The sequence below is a fragment of the Telmatherina bonti genome (genome assembly GCF_933228915.1).
Source record: "Telmatherina bonti genome assembly, chromosome: 18".
NCBI classification, from domain to species: Eukaryota; Metazoa; Chordata; class Actinopteri; order Atheriniformes; family Telmatherinidae; genus Telmatherina; species Telmatherina bonti.
In genome coordinates this window covers 38,875,645-38,896,537 of record NC_136616.1, presented here as the reverse complement: position 1 = coordinate 38,896,537, position 20,893 = coordinate 38,875,645, and the positions used below count along the sequence as shown (strand labels likewise).

Sequence of the window (20,893 nt, the reverse complement as noted above, 5' to 3'; positions counted from 1 at the left end):
AGGAGGGAGGAGGGAGGAGGAGACTGGTCCCGTCAGGAGAGAGGAGGGAGGAGGAGACTGGTCCCGTCAGGAGAGAGGAGGGAGGAGGAGACTGGTCCCGTCAGGAGAGAGGAGGGAGGAGACTGGTCCCGTCAGGAGAGAGGAGTAGAGAGGAGACTGGTCCCGTCAGGAGGGAGGAGGGAGGAGGAGACTGGTCCCGTCAGGAGAGAGGAGGGAGGAGGAGACTGGTCCCGTCAGGAGAGAGGAGGGAGGAGGAGACTGGTCCCGTCAGGAGAGAGGAGTAGAGAGGAGACTGGTCCCGTCAGGAGGGAGGAGGGAGGAGGAGACTGGTCCCGTCAGGAAAGAGGAGTAGAGAGGAGACTGGTCCCGTCAGGAGAGAGGAGGGAGGAGGAGACTGGTCCCGTCAGGAGAGAGGAGGGAGGAGGAGACTGGTCCCGTCAGGAGAGAGGAGGGAGGAGGAGACTGGTCCCGTCAGGAGAGAGGAGTAGAGAGGAGACTGGTCCCGTCACGAGAGAGGAGTAGAGAGGAGACTGGTCCCGTCAGGAGAGAGGAGTAGAGAGGAGACTGGTCCCGTCAGGAGAGAGGAGTAGAGAGGAGACTGGTCCCGTCAGGAGAGAGGAGGGAGGAGGAGACTGGTCCCGTCAGGAGAGAGGAGTAGAGAGGAGACTGGTCCCGTCAGGAGAGAGGAGTAGAGAGGAGACTGGTCCCGTCAGGAGAGAGGAGTAGAGAGGAGACTGGTCCCGTCAGGAGAGAGGAGTAGAGAGGAGACTGGTCCCGTCAGGAGAGAGGAGTAGAGAGGAGACTGGTCCCGTCAGGAGAGAGGAGTAGAGAGGAGACTGGTCCCGTCAGGAGAGAGGAGTAGAGAGGAGACTGGTCCCGTCAGGAGAGAGGAGGGAGGAGGAGACTGGTCCCGTCAGGAGAGAGGAGGGAGGAGGAGACTGGTCCCGTCAGGAGAGAGGAGTAGAGAGGAGACTGGTCCCGTCAGGAGAGAGGAGTAGAGAGGAGACTGGTCCCGTCAGGAGAGAGGAGGGAGGAGGAGACTGGTCCCGTCAGGAGAGAGGAGTAGAGAGGAGACTGGTCCCGTCAGGAGAGAGGAGGGAGGAGGAGACTGGTCCCGTCAGGAGAGAGGAGGGAGGAGGAGACTGGTCCCGTCAGGAGAGAGGAGTAGAGAGGAGACTGGTCCCGTCAGGAGGGAGGAGGGAGGAGGAGACTGGTCCCGTCAAGAGAGAGGAGTAGAGAGGAGACTGGTCCCGTCAGGAGAGAGGAGTAGAGAGGAGACTGGTCCCGTCAGGAGAGAGGAGTAGAGAGGAGACTGGTCCCGTCAGGAGAGAGGAGTAGAGAGGAGACTGGTCCCTTCAGGAGAGAGGAGTAGAGAGGAGACTGGTCCCGTCAGGAGAGAGGAGTAGAGAGGAGACTGGTCCCTTCAGGAGAGAGGAGTAGAGAGGAGACTGGTCCCGTCAGGAGAGAGGAGTAGAGAGGAGACTGGTCCCGTCAGGAGGGAGGAGGGAGGAGGAGACTGGTCCCGTCAGGAGAGAGGAGTAGAGAGGAGACTGGTCCCGTCAGGAGAGAGGAGGAGGAGGAGACTGGTCCCATCAGGAGAGAGGAGTAGAGAGGAGACTGGTCCCGTCAGGAGAGAGGAGTAGAGAGGAGACTGGTCCCGTCAGGAGAGAGGAGGAGGAGGAGACTGGTCCCGTCAGGAGAGAGGAGGAGGAGGAGACTGGTCCCATCAGGAGAGAGGAGTAGAGAGGAGACTGGTCCCGTCAGGAGAGAGGAGGAGGAGGAGACTGGTCCCGTCAGGAGAGAGGAGGAGGAGGAGACTGGTCCCGTCAGGAGAGAGGAGTAGAGAGGAGACTGGTCCCGTCAGGAGAGAGGAGTAGAGAGGAGACTGGTCCCGTCAGGAGAGAGGAGTAGAGAGGAGACTGGTCCCGTCAGGAGAGAGGAGTAGAGAGGAGACTGGTCCCGTCAGGAGAGAGGAGTAGAGAGGAGACTGGTCCCGTCAGGAGAGAGGAGGAGGAGGAGACTGGTCCCGTCAGGAGAGAGGAGGAGAAGGAGACTGGTCCCGTCAGGAGAGAGGAGTAGAGAGGAGACTGGTCCCATCAGGAGAGAGGATTAGAGAGGAGACTGGTCCCGTCAGGAGAGAGGAGTAGAGAGGAGACTGGTCCCGTCAGGAAAGAGGAGTAGAGAGGAGACTGGTCCCGTCAGGAGAGAGGAGGAGGAGGAGACTGGTCCCGTCAGGAGAGAGGAGTAGAGAGGAGACTGGTCCCGTCAGGAGAGAGGAGTAGAGAGGAGACTGGTCCCGTCAGGAGAGAGGAGGGAGGAGGAGACTGGTCCCGTCAGGAGAGAGGAGGGAGGAGGAGACTGGTCCCGTCAGGAGAGAGGAGTAGAGAGGAGACTGGTCCGGTCAGGAGAGAGGAGGGAGGAGGAGACTGGTCCCGTCAGGAGAGAGGAGGGAGGAGGAGACTGGTCCCGTCAGGAGAGAGGAGTAGAGAGGAGACTGGTCCCGTCAGGAGAGAGGAGGGAGGAGGAGACTGGTCCCGTCAGGAGAGAGGAGGGAGGAGGAGACTGGTCCCGTCAGGAGAGAGGAGTAGAGAGGAGACTGGTCCCGTCAGGAGAGAGGAGTAGAGAGGAGACTGGTCCCGTCAGGAGAGAGGAGGGAGGAGGAGACTGGTCCCGTCAGGAGAGAGGAGTAGAGAGGAGACTGGTCCCGTCAGGAGAGAGGAGTAGAGAGGAGACTGGTCCCGTCAGGAGAGAGGAGTAGAGAGGAGACTGGTGCTACTCTGAGTAACAACTCCGAGAGAGTCGTTACTCTCTCTGCCCAAACAATAGTAGTGACTCATTATTTTTTTTAGTTTTAAAAGTAAGACAGTGAATATACAAAGCCCACAATGTTAAAAAATGAATATAAGGCCTGTTTATTTTAACATTAAAAATATCTCAATAAGTTTTTTCTATATGAAAATGCTGAAGTCTGACAGATAATGATGTTATTGTGATGCAGTTGAAGCTAGGGAAATTGGAGGAAGAGTGAAAGGGAAAGAAGCGTCGACTCAGAGACTGATTACAGAGACGGCATCTCAGCAGCACAACCCCAAACCTGTTAGGAATGAGACAGATAAAGATGAGTCTGCAGTTAGTTGTCATTACTTTGCTCCCTTCTGTCACAGGATATGCACACATTGTTTTCTTATCATCCTCATCAAACCTCTAATATTGCCATCCCAAAAGTTTTTATCAGGAGAGATGACATACTGTGAAAAAGATCCGTCTCTGTTCTGTTTATCTGGCATTTTCACCTGTGTTTAGTGATGGTCTTTTCATAAAAGAAGGCATGAAAGACTGGAAACACTTCCACCAAAGAACAGTGGAACATGAAAAAAGTAAGGCAAACAAAGAGAGCGCAGATGGTTACTTTCTGAAAATACAGAAGCAGAAATGTGAGAAGCCTGTTGATGTGCAACTAATGGTCGATGCACGCTGAGCAAGTGAAGAAGAAGCATCAGGTGATGGAACAGATAGTGGATATAATTAAAGTTATCGGCAAATGTGGCCTTAGCTACAGGGGCGAAAAAGAAGAGGCAGGTTACAGCCTAGAAAACATTGCTGGTAACCATGGCAACGTCTTCGAGTTGATTGTACTTTTGAGTAGATATGACATCTGCCTACAACAGTATGTGAAAACTTGCATAGAAAACAGCAAGAAGCATGAAACTGGTGCGAAAGGCAGAGGCTCTCTAGTCACACTGCTGTCAAAAGACATGTTCAGTAAAGCTGTGGACGTCATCAGCCAACTGATAAAGGTGATTACAGCTGGAGAAGTAAGACAAGCTGGCATGTTTTCAGTCCAAACTGACACCACCCAAGATGTCAGCAGCAAAGAACTCCATCATCCTAAGATGTAACTGATGTTGTTCATGAAAGACTGACAGCTATAGTGGACTGTGAGTCGTCTACTGGTCAGTATTTTGTAGAGCTTCTGAAAAAGGTTCTACCAGAGCTTAATATCTACAGTGGCACATGTGTGGGGAAACTCCACAGATGGTGCAGCCAACATGCAGGGACAGTGTCTGGGTTTTCCTCTCTGAGCAGTCCCCCAATCACATTCATGTTTGGTGTTATGCACATCTTTTAGATCTAGTACTGGCAGACACAACAGGCAGTGTTGTGGAAAGTAAGGGGGGGATTAGTCATCACAAGCATCACAGACGACTGCACCCAATAGGGCCAACAAGCTGGTGGTCCAAGGATCAGGCACTAAGTAAAGTGTTTGGGTGCTTTGGGAAACCTCAGGGATCCTTGCTTCTCAAAGTGCTTATGACTTTACACAACATTGTACATGACAACACACAACCGCCAACTGTGTGAGCCAAAGCTAAAGGATTCAAAGAAGGGCTTTTGAGGTATGAGACAGTCCTCACTGCTCAAACTTTCCTTTGCATTTTTGAGTAGACATCCCCTCTATCAAAATACTTGCAAACAAAGGGAATGGACATCATCACAGCACAAAGTCTGGTTGAGGGGACAGAGGAGGGTCTCAGGGAGTGTGCTGGGGACTTTGAAGGAGTTAAGAGAGCAGCTGATGAGTTTGTGAGGTGGGCGAACGTAAAGTTGGAAGAGGAAGGAGAATGTGAGCTGGTAGTGCAGACTGCTCTTCCTGAGAGAAGGTTCGGAAAAAAGAAAAGAATGCCAGGAGAACCTGCAGAAGATGAGCCGCTAGCATCAGCCGATACTGGTTTCAAGATGAAAGTTTATAATGTCAGTGTGGACAGAGTAACAGACAATATCCATAGGAGGTTTTCTGCCAATGCTTTGCTCTGATTTTGCAGCCTAGATCCACGAAACTTTGCTTGTGTGAGAGAAAACAGACTACCCAGCTAAGCTCTGGAAGAAATAAGCAAATGTCTGCTTAAGTTTGACAGTAGAGCTACAGTTGGCACATTATGTCGTGAACTCTACAGCCTTGCATGTCAGTGGGACAGACTGAAGATGTCCCCTCTGGATAGTTCCACTGTCAGGACGGCAAGGGAAATGCCACATGGAGGAGAGGAGGATCCTTCCATGGAACAGCAGGATGCTGAACTAGAAAGCTAAATTTGTTACTCCTGTAAAAACTGTGATTTGTGTTCATGTCCTCCTCTCTCAGTACAACCTGCCAACTGATGCCGAACATGTGACTAGACCGGCCTACAAGTTGCTATTAACCCTTTCTATCACACAGGTAGTCTGTAAGAGAAGTTTGTCATCTGTAGAATATAACAGAAACAGACTCAGAAGCACTTTGACCCAGAAGAAACCTGAGGCTCAACAGTTGAGGCATCTCGGACTCTGATGAACATTTGTCAAGGCAGAAGAACAGTTGTGGATTGCTCAATTGACTTCCAGACCCTGGCTTGATGGAGCTCCTTGAACAGGGGTGCGCTGGTAGATGCTTTCTTCCACAGCCTGGTGGGCTACATAAAGGATGAGTTGGTTTCACATGACCAACCCTCCACCCTTGACAAAGCCATTGCCCTGGCTGTCCACATAGACAGAAGAATCCAGGTCAAGAGAGGTCGCACCAGAGTCTATCAAATCCTATCACAAGGAGCAACCCATCGACCCTTCAGTCCTCTTCAACCACTTCATCTAGCCAGCCGGACCAGTCTGAGCCAATAGAGATTGGCCAAGCCTCCCTAACCCCTGAAGAGGGCCAATGACGCATCACCTCCAACCTGTGCCTGTACTGTGGTGGTGATGGTCATCGAGTCGCCACCTGCACAGTAAAAGCCAGAGCTCACCGACTGTACGAGGAATCCGGTTGAACTCTATGAACATTCAGCCTTCCACCAGCCACAAACCACTGATCCAAGTCCGTCTTCACCTGTCTGACAAAACCCACACTGTGGCGGCTTTGATGGACTCTGGCACAGAAGCTAACATCATGGACACTGAACTTTCCCGTCAGCTGGGCTTGACAAGCCATCACTTTCGCTCTCCCATTCTGGCCCGGGCCCTGGATATTAACATTCCTGGCACTGTCATGAGCGTCACCACCCCCATCTCTATGTCTGGTCTCTGACAGCAGATCAATATTGATTTTTTTTTTCTCTTTTTCATTTAGTATTATGAAGAAAATTGAAAGACCCTTTCCTGATGTGTTACTTTTATATAAAAGGCGTAGATAATATAAGAATTTTTCTTCTCCCTGCTCCTTTTTAAGCATGGTGGTGCAACATGCCACATTTGTCTTGTACTGTACAGTCTTGTTTGGTTCTGCATGACCATGTGAGAAATAAAGAATATGTGGAAATCTGTTCGAAGGACCAACTTGTCGGGGAAAAATCTCCCCATCAGCGACAGACACTCAGATCACAGGTAAAAAAGTTTTACTTTTACACAAGCCAGCAGACCAGGTGACCCCAGCCTGTGAACAAGGTGAACCAACATTCAACTTAGAATAACACCCTTTTATACTCTTCTTCCCTCCAACCCCATCTGGGAACATCATCATCACAGTTCCTGGTGTAGGACCTCCAGAGTGAGGTTTATGATGCCAATCTCCAGCAGGGGGTTAATGTCCTTTTGTAGATGTTTACATTTCAGAGACACTTTGAAGTAGATAAGAACTTCTCTCTACAAACATTATTCTGACCCTCTGTCCTCTACAAAGGCTAACAATATCATAATTGCAAGCTTTTTCTAAAATACTGCATTCCTAAAGTATTGCCTGTATGAATGTCTGCTCTGGCTCTGTTCACAGGTGTCTCCGATGTTCGGGACCATCTTCAACATGGTCTACTTTGTTGCAAAGGCAGTAGAGGAGCGTCGTCAGGCAGGAGGTGGGCATTGGGTGACAGGAAATCAACTTTTCCAATCAGATGGAGGCTTCAATTTTCAGGGCTTTAATCAGGTGAGAAATATGTTTTAAACCACTAAAACCAGTTTCCTTTGGTCTTTCTTTTAACGTCTTCATTGTTTTGATAAAGCAGTAAGATGTTCAATCAGTCTGCGTTCCAGATAAATCCAGTTTATACCTTCTTTCATATCATGTCTGACAGGAGAATCCATGTTTTACCTGTATCTGTTGGTTCTATCCATGTATGTCTGGATTCTTTCCACGTACCTGTGGGTTCTATCCATGTATGTCTGGGTTCTTTCTACGTATCTGTTGGTTCTATCTATGTATGTCTGGATTATTTCCACGTACCTGTGGGTTCTATCCATGTATGTCTGGATTCTTTCCATGTATCTGTGTGTAGGTATTGGGTCTCTGTGTGTGAGTTCTTTGTGTGTATGTGTAGGTTTTCGGTGTGTATGTCTGGGTTGTCTTACTGTGTGTGTGTGTGTGTGTGTGTGTGTGTGTGTATGTGTCTGTTCTGTGTGTGTGTGTCTGTGTAAGTGTGTTGTGTGTGGGGGGGGGTTATCTCTGTGTGGGTTATCTGTGTGTGTTCTTTGTGTGTATGTGTAGGTTTTCGGTGTGTATGTGTGGGTTGTCTTACTGTGTGTGTGTGTGTGTGTGTGTGTGTAAGTGTGTTGTGTGTGTGTGGGGGTGTTATCTCTGTGTGGGTTATCTGTGTGTGTGTTATCTGTGTGTATGTGTGTGTGTGTGTGGGGGGGGGTGGTAATCTGTGTGTATTTGTGGATTCTTTCTCTGCGTGTGTGGGTTCTTCATGTGTCTAGGTTCTGTGTGTGTGTGTGTGTGTGTGTGTGTGTGTGTGGGTTCTCCATGTGTGTGTGTGTGTGTGTGTGGGGGGGGGGGGGGGTTCTGTGTGTGTGTGTTTATGTGCATGTGGGTTCTGTGTGTGTGTGTATGTATATGTGCATAGGTTCTGTGTGTATGTGTGTGTGTGTGTGTGTGTGTGTGTTGGTTTTCTCTCTTTGTGTATGGGTTCTTTCTCTGTGTGTGTGTGTGTGTGTGTGTGTGTGTGTGTATGGATGGATAAAATCTTGATTCAATCCTGCATATTGAGTTTCACGAGGAGAACAGGAGATCTTTTACCTGGATTTAAGTGTTTCAGCTGAGCTGAGGCTTTGGATCTGGATCTGGTCCAAAAACCAAAAACCTAACCCAGAATTTGTCCTGTCTTTATGGGCGCGCAGTGGCTCACAGGGGAAGTTAACTTTAATTGGAAGGATTTTAGAAAGCAACTCTCCTGGTTGTAACAGAGTGACATTTCTTTTTCTGTTACTTTGAACAGTAGACAAAGGGCTATAAAGGGCTTTATTATATGTTCTATGGAAAACTGGGCTCCTGCTTATAAGCTAAAGGAAGCTTCCGTGGAGTCAAGTTTTTTCAAAGTGCACAATGCATGTATTGGTGTTGACTTGTAACACTGGAATAAACAAACCGAAATGAAATGGCAGCTGCAGTGCATTCACCGCTGAGGGAGTCTGCCCTTAAGCTTGTTAAGCTTACGTTTTTCTAGTTCTCAAGGCCCTGAGAAGTAAATGACTTCATTTTGTTCTCGCGGACACATTTGAAAACCATTCTCGACAAATCGGGCTGGTTGAACTTTCTTCTTGTGGGGGTCCGAGAAGTATCATGTGATTGGTTGGACATTTGAGGTGGGCGTGGTTAACACGGAAAAGCATGAAGCGGAGTTGCTGCTTCCGCGTTTTTGCTGTTGCAGGAATTTGCAGTTAGGCACAGGATTTTCAGACAATTACACAGTTTTAATGATTTGGCCTCTGCATGCCAACACATTGGATTTAAAAGAAAACAACTTCAGATCTGATAAATAAAATCCTATAAAACCATAACCCATTTATAAATTGCTAGTAGCCTATTTTCAATTGAAATAACCTTTCAGGGACCTAAAAGTAAGTGGACAATCAACAATACTGTAAATAAAATGTTTATTTTTTTTTATACTTTTTGAGAATCCTTTGCAGGCAGTGGTTACCTGAAGTCTGGAAGCATGAACTTCAAGAAACATTGCTTTTATCCCAAAGTTTGGACCCTAAAGATCACCAAATGCTGGCTGTCATCCCAAAGAGTTCCCCCAGGACTGTCTTTCCTCTTCTGAGATCCATTTCTCGTCCTTTCCTGTAGATGTCTTCAGTTGTTGCTGTTTGTGGGTCTTTCTACCAAGTCCGTCTCTGAAATCCATGGTTAACTGGGTTGAGATGCGATATCAGCCAGGGCAGAATATTCTAGTTATTTACCTTTACAAATCCCTGTGACACGATGATGTGCTGTACTTTGGATGAGGAGCTGTTCCCCGTCCTCTGTACATTCTTTTTTCCCGTTTTCCAGGTCCAGGTTCATCTTAGTCAAATCTTTCAACAGAATGCTGGTCCAGAACAGAGCCAGCTTCTTCAGATGCTTCATGATGAAGTTTGATCTGGAACTGAGGCTGATCACCTTATGATTAGCAGTTTTATTCCAGTTCCCTTCATCTCATGACTTCCATTATGTTGTCAGCTTCAACAAATATTCATTCTCTCCTTTTCTGGTTTTCACCCCGCTATTCAGATGCTGTATGGGGGTAAAGCTGGGCGGGGACTTCAGGCCAGGTATGTGGTGTTGGACAGCGAGGGTGGCCGCCTTGTACCGACACACACACTCGCACCAACACACACTGATGGGACAGTTGGAGGTTTGAAACCACTCAGCCACTCTTTCTTCTTCCCCGGAGGAAAACCTCCCAAAGCCAGCTTCTGTTGGTTCAGTCCAGAGGAAGCCTGCAGCGGAGGTGTGTTCATTGATCTGATCACAATGTAGACAATGTAGACATCCTTTTATTCAAAAGGAAGTGTGCAGTGAACTCGGTCCATTTTGCATTTGCTGCCAGTGAGGATCATCTATGTTTGACTCTGGTGTGACTCTATTTATCAACAGGTGTGGATGCCTCAACAATGTTCTTCATCATCCTGTTGTTATGTGCTTTGACTGGAGCTTTTTTCATTTGGATCAGGTCAAAACACACACACACACACACACACACGCACACACACACACACACACACACACACACACAATTCAAGCATCCTTTAAACTGCAATTGTTTCATAAAGTTATAAATGTATCTTTGATCAGTTATACTATTGGTAAAGTCCATCTCTGATAAGTACTAATAATGTAACTACTAATGTTGATTTTTGTAGGAAGTACAAGAAATCAGCCAACATGACCAAACTGATCATGACTCTGGATGACATTGTCTTCATTGACACTCAAGTCAGTCGAAAGGTCAGATATTGTCTTCTTCCTCTTTACTGTAGTACTATTAGTATGTCTTATAGTGACTTTTCTTTACACTCATACCAGAGCTTCTGGTGGATGAATGAATACATGAACAAAACAGGAAATTGGGATGCTCGCTTACATGTCCTTGTGATTTGTTTAACTGGAACACAGCAGACAGGTAATCCAGTTTCATTGCAACAGGTGTGACCAGATGTGTTTTGCTAAAAGAATGAATGAGTCCTAAAAACGAATCATGGTTCTTAGTTCTGTCATTCGGAAGGATATTTCTGGACAGTAAATGACCACAGCACAGGCTTACCTAAACAATGTCTGCTCATTTGGACCACATAGAACAATATAGGACTGAAAGACTGCCTGGTCTGTATGGGATCACCTGTAGAATATAGGACGATCTGGACAGTATGGGACCATCTGGTCAGCAGTGTCATGCTAGCTACTGAAAAAAGGAAGTAAAGTAACCAGTTACTTCATTCAAAATCACTCTGTTGATTAGTGTTGAAAGTAATTTTTTAGTTACTTTTAGAAAAGACATTCTTCATGACGCTTCAGTTCATTTCTTTGTAACTCATTTAGTTTTGGATGAAATACGATAAAAAAACTCAAAACATTTTTTTTTTCGATAATAATTTGCTAAAAATGTGCACGGTGTCTACCTGCACTACAGTCTGCCTGATCTTGCATGTATGTTTTGCTTGTGTCTGACTACTTTGGTAAGGTTTGCACTGCAAGTCAAATTTCTTTGTACTGGGATTCCGGATTCATTGATGATAAATAAGCTTTAATTTCAGCTGAAATGAGTTTCCTCCGCAGGGTGGCCGGGCTCTCCCTTAGAGATAGGGTGAGGAGCTCGGTCATCCAGGAGGAGATCAGAGTAGAGCCACTGCTCCTCCCCATTGAGAGGATCCAGTTGAGGTGGCTGGAGCTTCTGGCTCAGCTCCTTCTTCACCATGACAGATCAGTGCAGAGTCCGCATTCTGCAGACGCTGCACCGATCCGTCTGTCGATCTCAAGCTCTATCCTTCCCTCACTCATTAACAAGACATTTGAATACCTCCACTTGTGGTAGAACCTTATTTCTGACCCAGAGAGATCACTCAACCCTTTTGCAGCTAAGGACTTTGGAGGTGTGGATCTTCATCCCAGCCACTTCTCACTTGGCTGCATATTGTTCAACCCAGAGCTGAAGATCCCAACCAGATGAAGCCAAAAGGATCCAATCCTGAGGTCACCAAACTGCATCCCCTCAACACCTCGGCTGCACCTAGAAATTCTGTCCATATAAGTTATGAACAGAATCGGTGATAAAGGGCAGCCTTGGTGGAGTCCAACCCTCACTGGAAACGAATCTGACTTACTACCGGCAATGTGGACCAAGCTCTGACACCTGTCGTACAGGGACTGGACAGCTTCTCCAGGTCCACAAAGCACATGTAGACTGGTTGGGCAAACTCCCATGTCCCCTCCAGGATCCCAAAGAGGGTATAGAGCTTGTCCACTGTTCCGCGACCAGGACGAAAACCACACTGCTCCTCCTCAATCCGGGATTCGACTATCCGGCGGACCCTCCTCTCCAGGACCCCTGAATAGACCTTACCAGGGAGGCTGAGGAGTGTGATTCCCCTGTAATTGGAACACACCCTCCGGTCCCCCTTCTTAAAAAGGGGGACCACCACCCCAGTCTGCCAATCCAGCGGTACTGCCCCCGATGTCCACGCGATGCTGCAGAGGCGTGTCAGCCAGGACAGTCCCACAGCATCCAGAGCCTTAAGGAACTCCGGGCGGATCTCATCCACCCCCGGGGCCTTGCCATCAAGGAGCTTTTTGACCACCTCAGCGACTTCAGCCCCAGAGATAGGAGAGTCCACCCCTGAGTCCACCAGCTCTGCTTCCTCATCGGAAGACGTGTTGGTAGGATTGAGGAGGTCTTCGAAGTATTCCCTCCACCGACCCACTACGTCCCGAGTTGAGGTCAGCAGCACCCCATCTCCACTGTACACAGTGTTGATGGAGCACTGCTTCCCCCTCCTGAGCCGCCGGATGGTGGACCAGAATCTCCTTGAAGCCGTCCGGAAGTCATTTTCCATGGCCTCGCCGAACTCCTCCCCTGCCCGAGTTTTTGCCTTGGCGACAGCTGAAGCCGCATGCCACTTAGCCTGTCGGTACCCATCAGCTGCCTCCAGAGTCCCACAGGCCAAGAAGGCCCGATAGGACTCCTTCTTCAGCTTGACGGCATCCCTCACTGCTGGTGTCCACCAACGAGTCCTGGAATTACCGCCACTACAGGCACCAACTACCTTACAGCCACAGCTCCGGCCAGCCGCCTCAGCAATAGAGGCACGGAACACATCCCATTCAGACTCAATGTCCCCCGCCTCACTTGGGACATGTTCGAAGCTCTGCTGAAGGTGGGAGTTGAAGCTCGCTCTAATGGGGGACTCAGCCAGACGTTCCCAGCAGACCCTCACAACATGTTTCTAATTTAACAATCTAATTTAATACTGGATAAGAGTTAATTTGCACTTATCTGGTCATGGCACTCAAAATACTTTAGAATGAATTCATTATATTCATTCTCCATCCCCACATGAATGGTGGTAAGTTAAACAAAATAAAAGGAAAATAATAAGCAATAAATTTGTTCTTGTTAAAATAAAAATTCCAAAAGCAACACTGCTCAAATAGTAACCTGAAACCTCACCTTTTTTGCCATTTTTCTCTCATCTCCCCATCCATGGGAACATTGTGTTCTTATTTGTTTGTCAATGTAAATGTTGACAGACTGACACTGAGTTTGTTTTTCAGAAACTGAATGACGAGTCGATCATGAGAAGTCTCCTGGAAATGAAAACTCCCCTCCGCTCCATTGCTCGAAGTTACATTTTAACAACACCTGAGAGCTCCAACATAGGAATACTGGAGGTACACTACACTGTATTTACATCCATTCAGCTTCCGGCACGTCTCTGTTGTGTTCCACAACTTGTGTTCTTAACCCAGTATAGGCAAGGTCAGGGCTTGAAACCAAGGTCCTCCAAGTTTTAAATCTTTGCCCGTTTCAGCACCCTTTGATTCATAGAATGAGTCCCCGTGCAGAATTTATTAGGTCATGGAATCCATTTAATTTAAATCAGGTATGTACCATCTGTAATGCTCTTAATGTTTTCATATAAAACACTTTGAAAAGTCCTAAACATGAAATGTGCTTTAAAAATAAACATGCCTAGGGTAACAATATTTAAAACCTAAAAGAATGCAGCTGTCTTGGACTGAACTTGCCTCCCCTGTTTTAGAGTATCACATCAGTTCTGCTTTGACTGGATGTACTATTTGCAGGGTGACTGGGTATGGCTGAAGAAGATTTCCACTGGGAAAACAACAACAGTGGTCCATCAGAACACCCAGAATCTTTTCAGCCAGGTATCATTATTATTATTATTAGATACTCAGTAGAAACATGGTTGATGAACAGCCAATACACATTTACCAAAGAGTTTTTTTTTTTTTGGAGGTTTTATTCGCATTATAGAATCACTCAAGTCAAACTAGCCAGTTAGTTTAATAGTCCATTAATGAACTGTTACTTACTTTATGTGGGTCACTAAGGGCTCCCTATGGAGCAGGACTTGGGAATGATTCTTTTTTTTTTTTTTGGGAATGGTTCTTTATGGCAAACATGAAGAAGTATTATGTTGGACATGGGGCAAAGTCAAGTGCAGTGTAACCTGGGTGGAAACCTGAAACATGGAACTTGGTGATCTGATCCTAAGTAACATAGGCTAGCTATGGGGAACTGGAATGTCACTTCTCAGGCTGGAAAGAAGCTTGAAATTGAACAGTAACAGTCCAAAGTTTGGACAGACTTTACCGTTGGATTTAATGGGAAAGTTTATTTGAACATAATGCAATCTAAAAAACAAACAAACAAAAAAAAAATAAAAACAAGAAAAAAGATAGAAAAAAACCTTCAAATATACTAATGATAGTAATACCTATATAATAATAATAATAATAATAATAATAATAATAATAATAATAATAATAATGATATGATAATAATAATGATAACTAAAAAAATGCTCTTCTTGCAGAAGAGCAACTGTGAATGCACTTTTATGCTGAACAATTGATATGCAAATGCATAACCATTTGGAGAAGCAGCACAACTATCCAACTTTATTTATCATAGTACCACATCGATATTCAAACCCACAAACATCTGAACAAGAGCCCATTTCTTTAACCATTACACCTGCAAAGCTCTCCACTGCACTGTGTATAATAACATAGGTGGTATTATGGGATGGGAAGGAAGTAAACAAAAAACAAAACAAAAAAAAAACAAACAAAGAAAAACAAAACAAAAGCCTTTAGCACTTCTTGGAAGGACCTGCATCTAATTGGACAGTCTACCAGCACCTTCCTATGATGTCCTCCACTGTTTGATTACGACATAAAACTCAGAGCTTTCTGTAGCTAAAAGCTAACCGAGCTAACCACGAGACAATGGGAGCTAACCAGCAAACAGAGGTAGGTGGGCTAATGCTAAGTCACGTTGTTAACCGGCTAAAAACCGCGGTTGTTCTACGTTCTTCTGACTTGAAGCGGGAGATCGGGTACCTGTCAATCAAAAGGACACAGCCCTAAGTATGCCGAACTTCGAGATTAAATTACTTTTAAATGGGCGAGTTAGAAAAAAATTCACTCCCCCCACAGTTGTCATGAAGGTAAACCTGACATGTTAAACCTAAAATGGATTTTTGTACCAGACTGTAAACATGTTTATTTCTACTGTAAACATGTTTATTTCTGCTGTAAACGTGTTTATTTCTGCTGTAAACGTGTTTATTCTTGCTGTAAACGTGTTTATTTCTGCTGTGAAGTTGGTCTTTTTAACATGGGAGTCTATGGGGATTTGCTCTGTTTTGGAGCCCCTAGTGGATGAAGGGGGAACTGCAGTTTTATGCACTTCCACATAGGCCTCACTTTTAACCGCCGGAGGTTGCCGCTTGGTTTGAACCCACAACTTACTGAATGTAAGTCTATTAATTTTCCCACTACACCACCAAAGCTTTTGCCTACACACTGAGCAGGAGCGATAATATTTTCTGCCATTGGGATGAGAATGCCTTTGCCAGCTGTGTGTAATCTGTGTGTGCAATAAGATGTGAAAGGTTGAACTGCTGTCAAAAAATTAAAGATAGTTAAAATCAGTTGTTAAACTGCATTAATCATTGAAGAAAATCATTGCAGAGAACAATTTAAAATTGCCTGTGTAATCAGTTAAAAACTGTATTCAACGTGAGCAACTTTGCTTCCTTAGAAGCATTTTCACAACAAATTTTAGCATTGAATTGTCATTTATTCACAATTTATTTTTAATTTGATTTAACATTTTGTGTTAATTGCACAACATTATCATATTTGTACAGACAGTGCACACCTTAACTGCACAGCTTAAAGCTAAACATAAGTACTTTGATGGAACAGTGCAAAGCACTCTGTGCAACAACTGACATACCATCATAACGCACAATGTTTGCTGCTGGATTTGAACCCGTGCCTTGTATACCAATGCGTACCTGTGTACCGGTGTACAAAATTGACAAATCGCTGAGCTGCATTTTCAACTTTGACAGTTTACATGCTACAAATACCAAAGGTCAAGGCACATATCTCCTGAATGACCTGAACAGTTTGACATTTGAATGGTGAAAGTGAGGCAAAAGGTGTGGGAGGAGTCACGTTTCCAACATGTTGCAGAAAAAATAACTGTTTTATTTGAAGCATTTTAGGAACAACTTAATATTGAACTGTCATTTCTGCTGTTTATTTTTTTTTACTTCAAACAAGCACTTTTATTTAGAGTTCAACTTTTGAAGACTGCACAGCTTGCAGATAAAACTAAGCGCTTTGATAGAAAAGTAAAGAACAGCAACTGACATACCATTATGTGGCATAATGTTCAATACTGGATTTGAACCCCTGCCTTGTATACCAATGTGTACGTGTGTAGCGGTGCACAAAATGGACCAATCACTGAGCTGCATTTTCTGCCTGTTCACTTCCTGCCCCTTACTTTAGTGTTCCCGGTCCAAATTGACCGGTCTGTTTTAACAGCTTTTAAAATAACACAAAAATTGTTTTTCACCAGCAAACTTTTATTCAACATTCTTTAACTGTGAACAAAAAACATGGAACATGAATGAACATGAGTGGCATGTGTCCCTGCGATGGACTGGCGAGCTGTCAAGGGTGTATCCTGACTTTCGCCCAGACAGCTGGGATAGGCTCCAGCTTTCCCACAACCCTGAATTGGATTAAACGGTTAGGATCATTAATTAATGAATAACTGGCATGTGACTCTCAGGTTAGAGTGGGCCTTGCAAATGTAGGCATCAGATTTGCAGCATCTCAGGCTTGTTTTATTGTCTCTAGGGGCACAGAGCTCACAGCACTTCCTTTTCTGCCCTTGTCCTTGTTGGGGAGAGCAGCTTGGGCAGTGCTGGGAATGGGGCTTGTACGCTCCTTACCCGAGTGGCAAAGGCTGGTGTGCGGGGAATGTGCTGGCGCCCCTGAATCAGAGTCACCAAAGCTTTCCCCAGCTCTGCTAGGAAAAGTCTCCTCTTGAAACTCTTCCCCTGGTTCCAGGTTGGGTCGATGGCTGTCCACACCACATATGCGTTGAAAGCAAGTATGTTTTGGAAAAGTGCCACAGGCCAGCGAGCTGTCATTCGCTTGCAGGCGTATGTACCAGTAAGCTGCAATAAAAGGAATAATATATATATATATATATATATATATATATATATATATATATATATATATATATATATATATATATATATATATATATATATGTGTGTGTGTATATATATATATATATATATATATATATATATATATATATATATGTGTGTGTGTATATATATATATATATATATATATATATATATATATATATATATATATATATATATATGTGTGTGTGTATATATATATATATATATATATATGTGTGTGTGTGTATATATATATATATATATATATATATATATATATATATATATGTGTGTATATATATATATATGTATATGTATGGTTCCCCCGGTCCGGGGTCTTACGTTTTAGAGCCGAGACCCCAAGTTTTCTAAGGTCGCACATCTTTAGCAGACCGAACAGAACCACTGGAAATACGGCAACAGTAAGAAACAATGGAAAGAAAACAACACGGGCGCCCCCACCCCTCCTCCCCCCATCCCGACACATGAAGTAAACAAATCCCCCTCCTGGAATGCCCTGCCCCCCCCCCCCCCCCGTCAAAACAGCCCCGACACTGGAGTGTTTTAAGTCTCGTCTTAAGACTCACTTTTATTCTCTGGCTTTTAACACTGCGGAGTTGTGTGGTCCTCTGTGTACTTTTATTGATTTTTTTGTTAATTTAATAATAATGAAATACTAAAATATTTTTGTGTTTCACCTCAACACAACTCAACTTTATTTATAAAGCCCTTTAAAACAACCAGAGTTAAAACAAAGTGCTGTACACAATTTGCAAAAATAAAAACAGAATAAAACAGTTCAAATGCAAATAAATAACACAATAAAACAAGAGGTCATACAAGGAACATGTAATTAAAACAATGAAACAAACTAAATAAATAGTAAGTAAAAACCAATCATAAAAATAAGGCACACTGACCGGAAGCTGTCTTAAAGTCTAAGGAATAAAAATGGGTTTTAAGTTGAGTTTTATGAATAGACAGGGAGGAGGCTTGTCTAATGTGGAGGGGAAGCTCATTCCTAACTTTTGGACCAGAAACAGAAAAAGCTCTGATCCCCTCTGAGCTTCTGTTTGGACCTCAGTACGTCCAGGCTGACCCGAGGCACCGGGCAGGAGGGTGGGGGTGGAGGAGCTCAGAGAGGTAAGGAGGGGCCAGACCATTTAAAGGTTTAAAAACAAATACAAGAATCTTAAAATGAATCCTGTAGGTCCCTGGCAGCCAGTAGAGGGAGGCCATAATAGGTGATATGTGCTCCCAGTTAGGAGGCGTGCAGCTGTGTTCTGCACCAACTGGAGACGTGCGAGGGAGGACTGGCTCACCACGACATAAAGGGCGTTGCAGTCATCCAGCCGAGATGTAACCATGACATGGATTACTGTTTCTAAGTGCTGCTGTGCAGGAAAAGGTCTGACTTTAGCCAGCTGTCTGACAGCTGGACTTTACTACAGAACTGATTTGCTGATCCAGTTTAAAATCACTGTCCATCTTAAAACCCAAGTTAGATATTGTTGACTTTAAAAAACCTGCCAACAAGCCAAAATCAACAGGCAGGGGTTCACGAGCTCCACTGGGACCAAACACCATTACTTCAGTTTTTTCTTCATTAAGATGCAGGAAGTTTAGAGCCAACCAGGCTTACCTGTTAATTGGGATTGATTTTAAGTTTATTACTTTGTATTTACTGATATTTTAGTATTGTAACGGTGTGTTCAGAACAAACGTGTTTTGAGCGTCAAGAGCAGCAGGTTTCCATGTAAAGTCTATGTGGAGGCGCGGCAAGGGAGCGTTGAGCTTTCTTGTGTCACGTCTTGAGCATTTTGGGCGTCGGAGTTTCACGCGGAACGTGCGTCAAAAGGCTGAGATGGACAAAGCTGAACTTTGGCCACTTGACGCGGGGCGTCAGCCAATCAGATCAGCTGGCAGCTCCTGGAGGATTCCTGTGGTGAACCCAGACACGGGGCTGAGACGCCATTACTCCGTGCAATATTTAGGATAACCATTCCTTGCTAAAAAGCTGAATGTTACTGATTTGGCAACGTAGCAGGATAGGTTGCCTAGCAACGCTTTGTTTAGGGGGTGGCTCTCTGCTGAGTGCGGCTCTTGTTGCATTAACAGTGACTATCACTGCAATACGTCGACGTTCACTGGCTTTATTTAATAAATAAAACCATGTCGTCTCTGCTGCACCGCCATCATTCAGACTGACCAGAAGGAAAGCTCCGCCTCCCTCCTCTCTTTTCCGCCATGTTTGCCGCTCGCTCTAGACAAGCGGTAAACGCATCAGGAGCGTCAGGAGAGTCAGGAGCGCTCAGAGCGCTTTGGGCATCGGACACAAAAGTGGCAGTTTAGTGACCAGCGTCGAGTGTTTTGAGCGTTTTAGATGCTCAAAACGCGTTTGGTCTGAACCTACCATAAATTTGTTTTTGTTTCATTCTGTGCAGCACTTTGGAAATTGTTTACATTTCTAAAATGTGCCGTATAAATAAAGTGGATTGGATTGTTGGCATAGATATGCAGTCCTCCATTTCTGCTCATGCCCGACTCATTGCTTCTGTCACATGTGACCGTGACAGCCTCATCTGGCCATGTCACTTTTGGAATCATAATGGAACAGTGACACAACTTTTCACACCTTGACGCTGATCACCAGCTTGTCCATCTTACTTCTTTGGGATTTGTTGTTTGTCAGAAAGATTCTTGGTAATACTGGTCTAAACAAGTTTCTCTGTAACAAGGTTGGATTACAGCTTTGTAGCCCTGCTTTCTGCTCACCCTCTTTTGTTTAACATTACATGGTGATCCGTGGGCTGCCTGGTGGTAAGGCAATCTCCAGAGATATGTTATTTTAACACTCATGGTAAAAAAACAAATAGGGTAGAAAAAAGTGAAAAACAGCTGACAGAATTGTGGGATTGCTTGGCAATGTGTACCAGCATCTGGAAGAGTGGAGGAGTTTGAGTGTCTTGTTCAGAACTGATGGAAAGATAAAAAGAGAGATGGACAGATGATCAGAGCAGAGATGTGGACTCTGTATTGGTCCATTGTAGACAAGAAGGAGCTGCGATGAGAGGAGAAGCTCTGGAATAATAGGTTGATGTGTGTTTAACCTCACCTATGATCATGAGCTCTGGAAAGAGACCAAAAGAACCAGATCATGAATACAAGCAGCTGAAATTAGTTTCTTCTTCCAGCTGCTTGAACTTTCTGTTAGAGATAGAAGCTCGATCATCCAGTAGGAGATCAGAGTAGGACTGCTGCTCCTCCACATCCCGGGGATGTTGACTCAGGTATCTGCTTGGGGTGCCTCCTTGACACCATCCTGTGGGAAATATGGGCTTCACTTCTTACACTGCTGCACTAATAGCACAAGTGGATGAATTGATGGATATTAAATAGAAACAAACAGTAGGAGCACATTAGATTGATGGCAGATAAACAACAGAGGCATGATTGAATGGTCAATTAAATCCATCAGTCAAACTATAGAAGAGGTTTAACGATTGTTCTAACAGTATATTCCTTTCCAGCAGTAAATGATACACTTTCTATCTGCAGCTGCGAGAGATGCGTCATGAGAATTTGAACCTTTTCCTGGGCCTCTTCATGGATTCAGGAATCTTTGCTCTGGTGGTTGAACACTGTCCCAGAGGAAGTCTGGCAGACCTGCTGGCTGATGGCGATGTCCGACTTGATTGGATGTTCAAGTCTTCTCTGCTCATGGACCTCATCAAGGTACATCTGAGTTCCACTTTGTGAGAATGGAATAAAAAACAATTTCCCCAAAAACAGGAACTGACTCCACTGAGATGATTTGACTCAGGACAAGTGTTGCATGGTTGTTTTTTCTGCTATTCTTTGCTTCCTGTGTGAAACTGATGGTAACGTGTGCAGTCAGTAATCACCCAGACTGTCCCAGCTGAACAGT

General features: G+C 45.1%; 1 protein-coding gene across 1 annotated transcript in view; it reads left to right on the top strand.

Annotated features, from left to right (window-relative positions):
- LOC306769411 (retinal guanylyl cyclase 2-like) overlaps positions 1-20,893 on the top strand; it is a gene marked incomplete at both ends in the record, with an annotated part of 78,286 nt that overhangs the window by 15,584 nt on the left and 41,809 nt on the right. Inside the window, 7 exons of the mRNA XM_079257996.1 lie at positions 6,737-6,886; positions 9,452-9,671; positions 9,818-9,893; positions 10,084-10,168; positions 12,989-13,105; positions 13,520-13,603; positions 20,524-20,700. Coding sequence (XP_079114122.1) covers positions 6,737-6,886; positions 9,452-9,671; positions 9,818-9,893; positions 10,084-10,168; positions 12,989-13,105; positions 13,520-13,603; positions 20,524-20,700 — 909 coding nt within the window. The remainder of the gene's footprint in view (positions 1-6,736; positions 6,887-9,451; positions 9,672-9,817; positions 9,894-10,083; positions 10,169-12,988; positions 13,106-13,519; positions 13,604-20,523; positions 20,701-20,893) is intronic.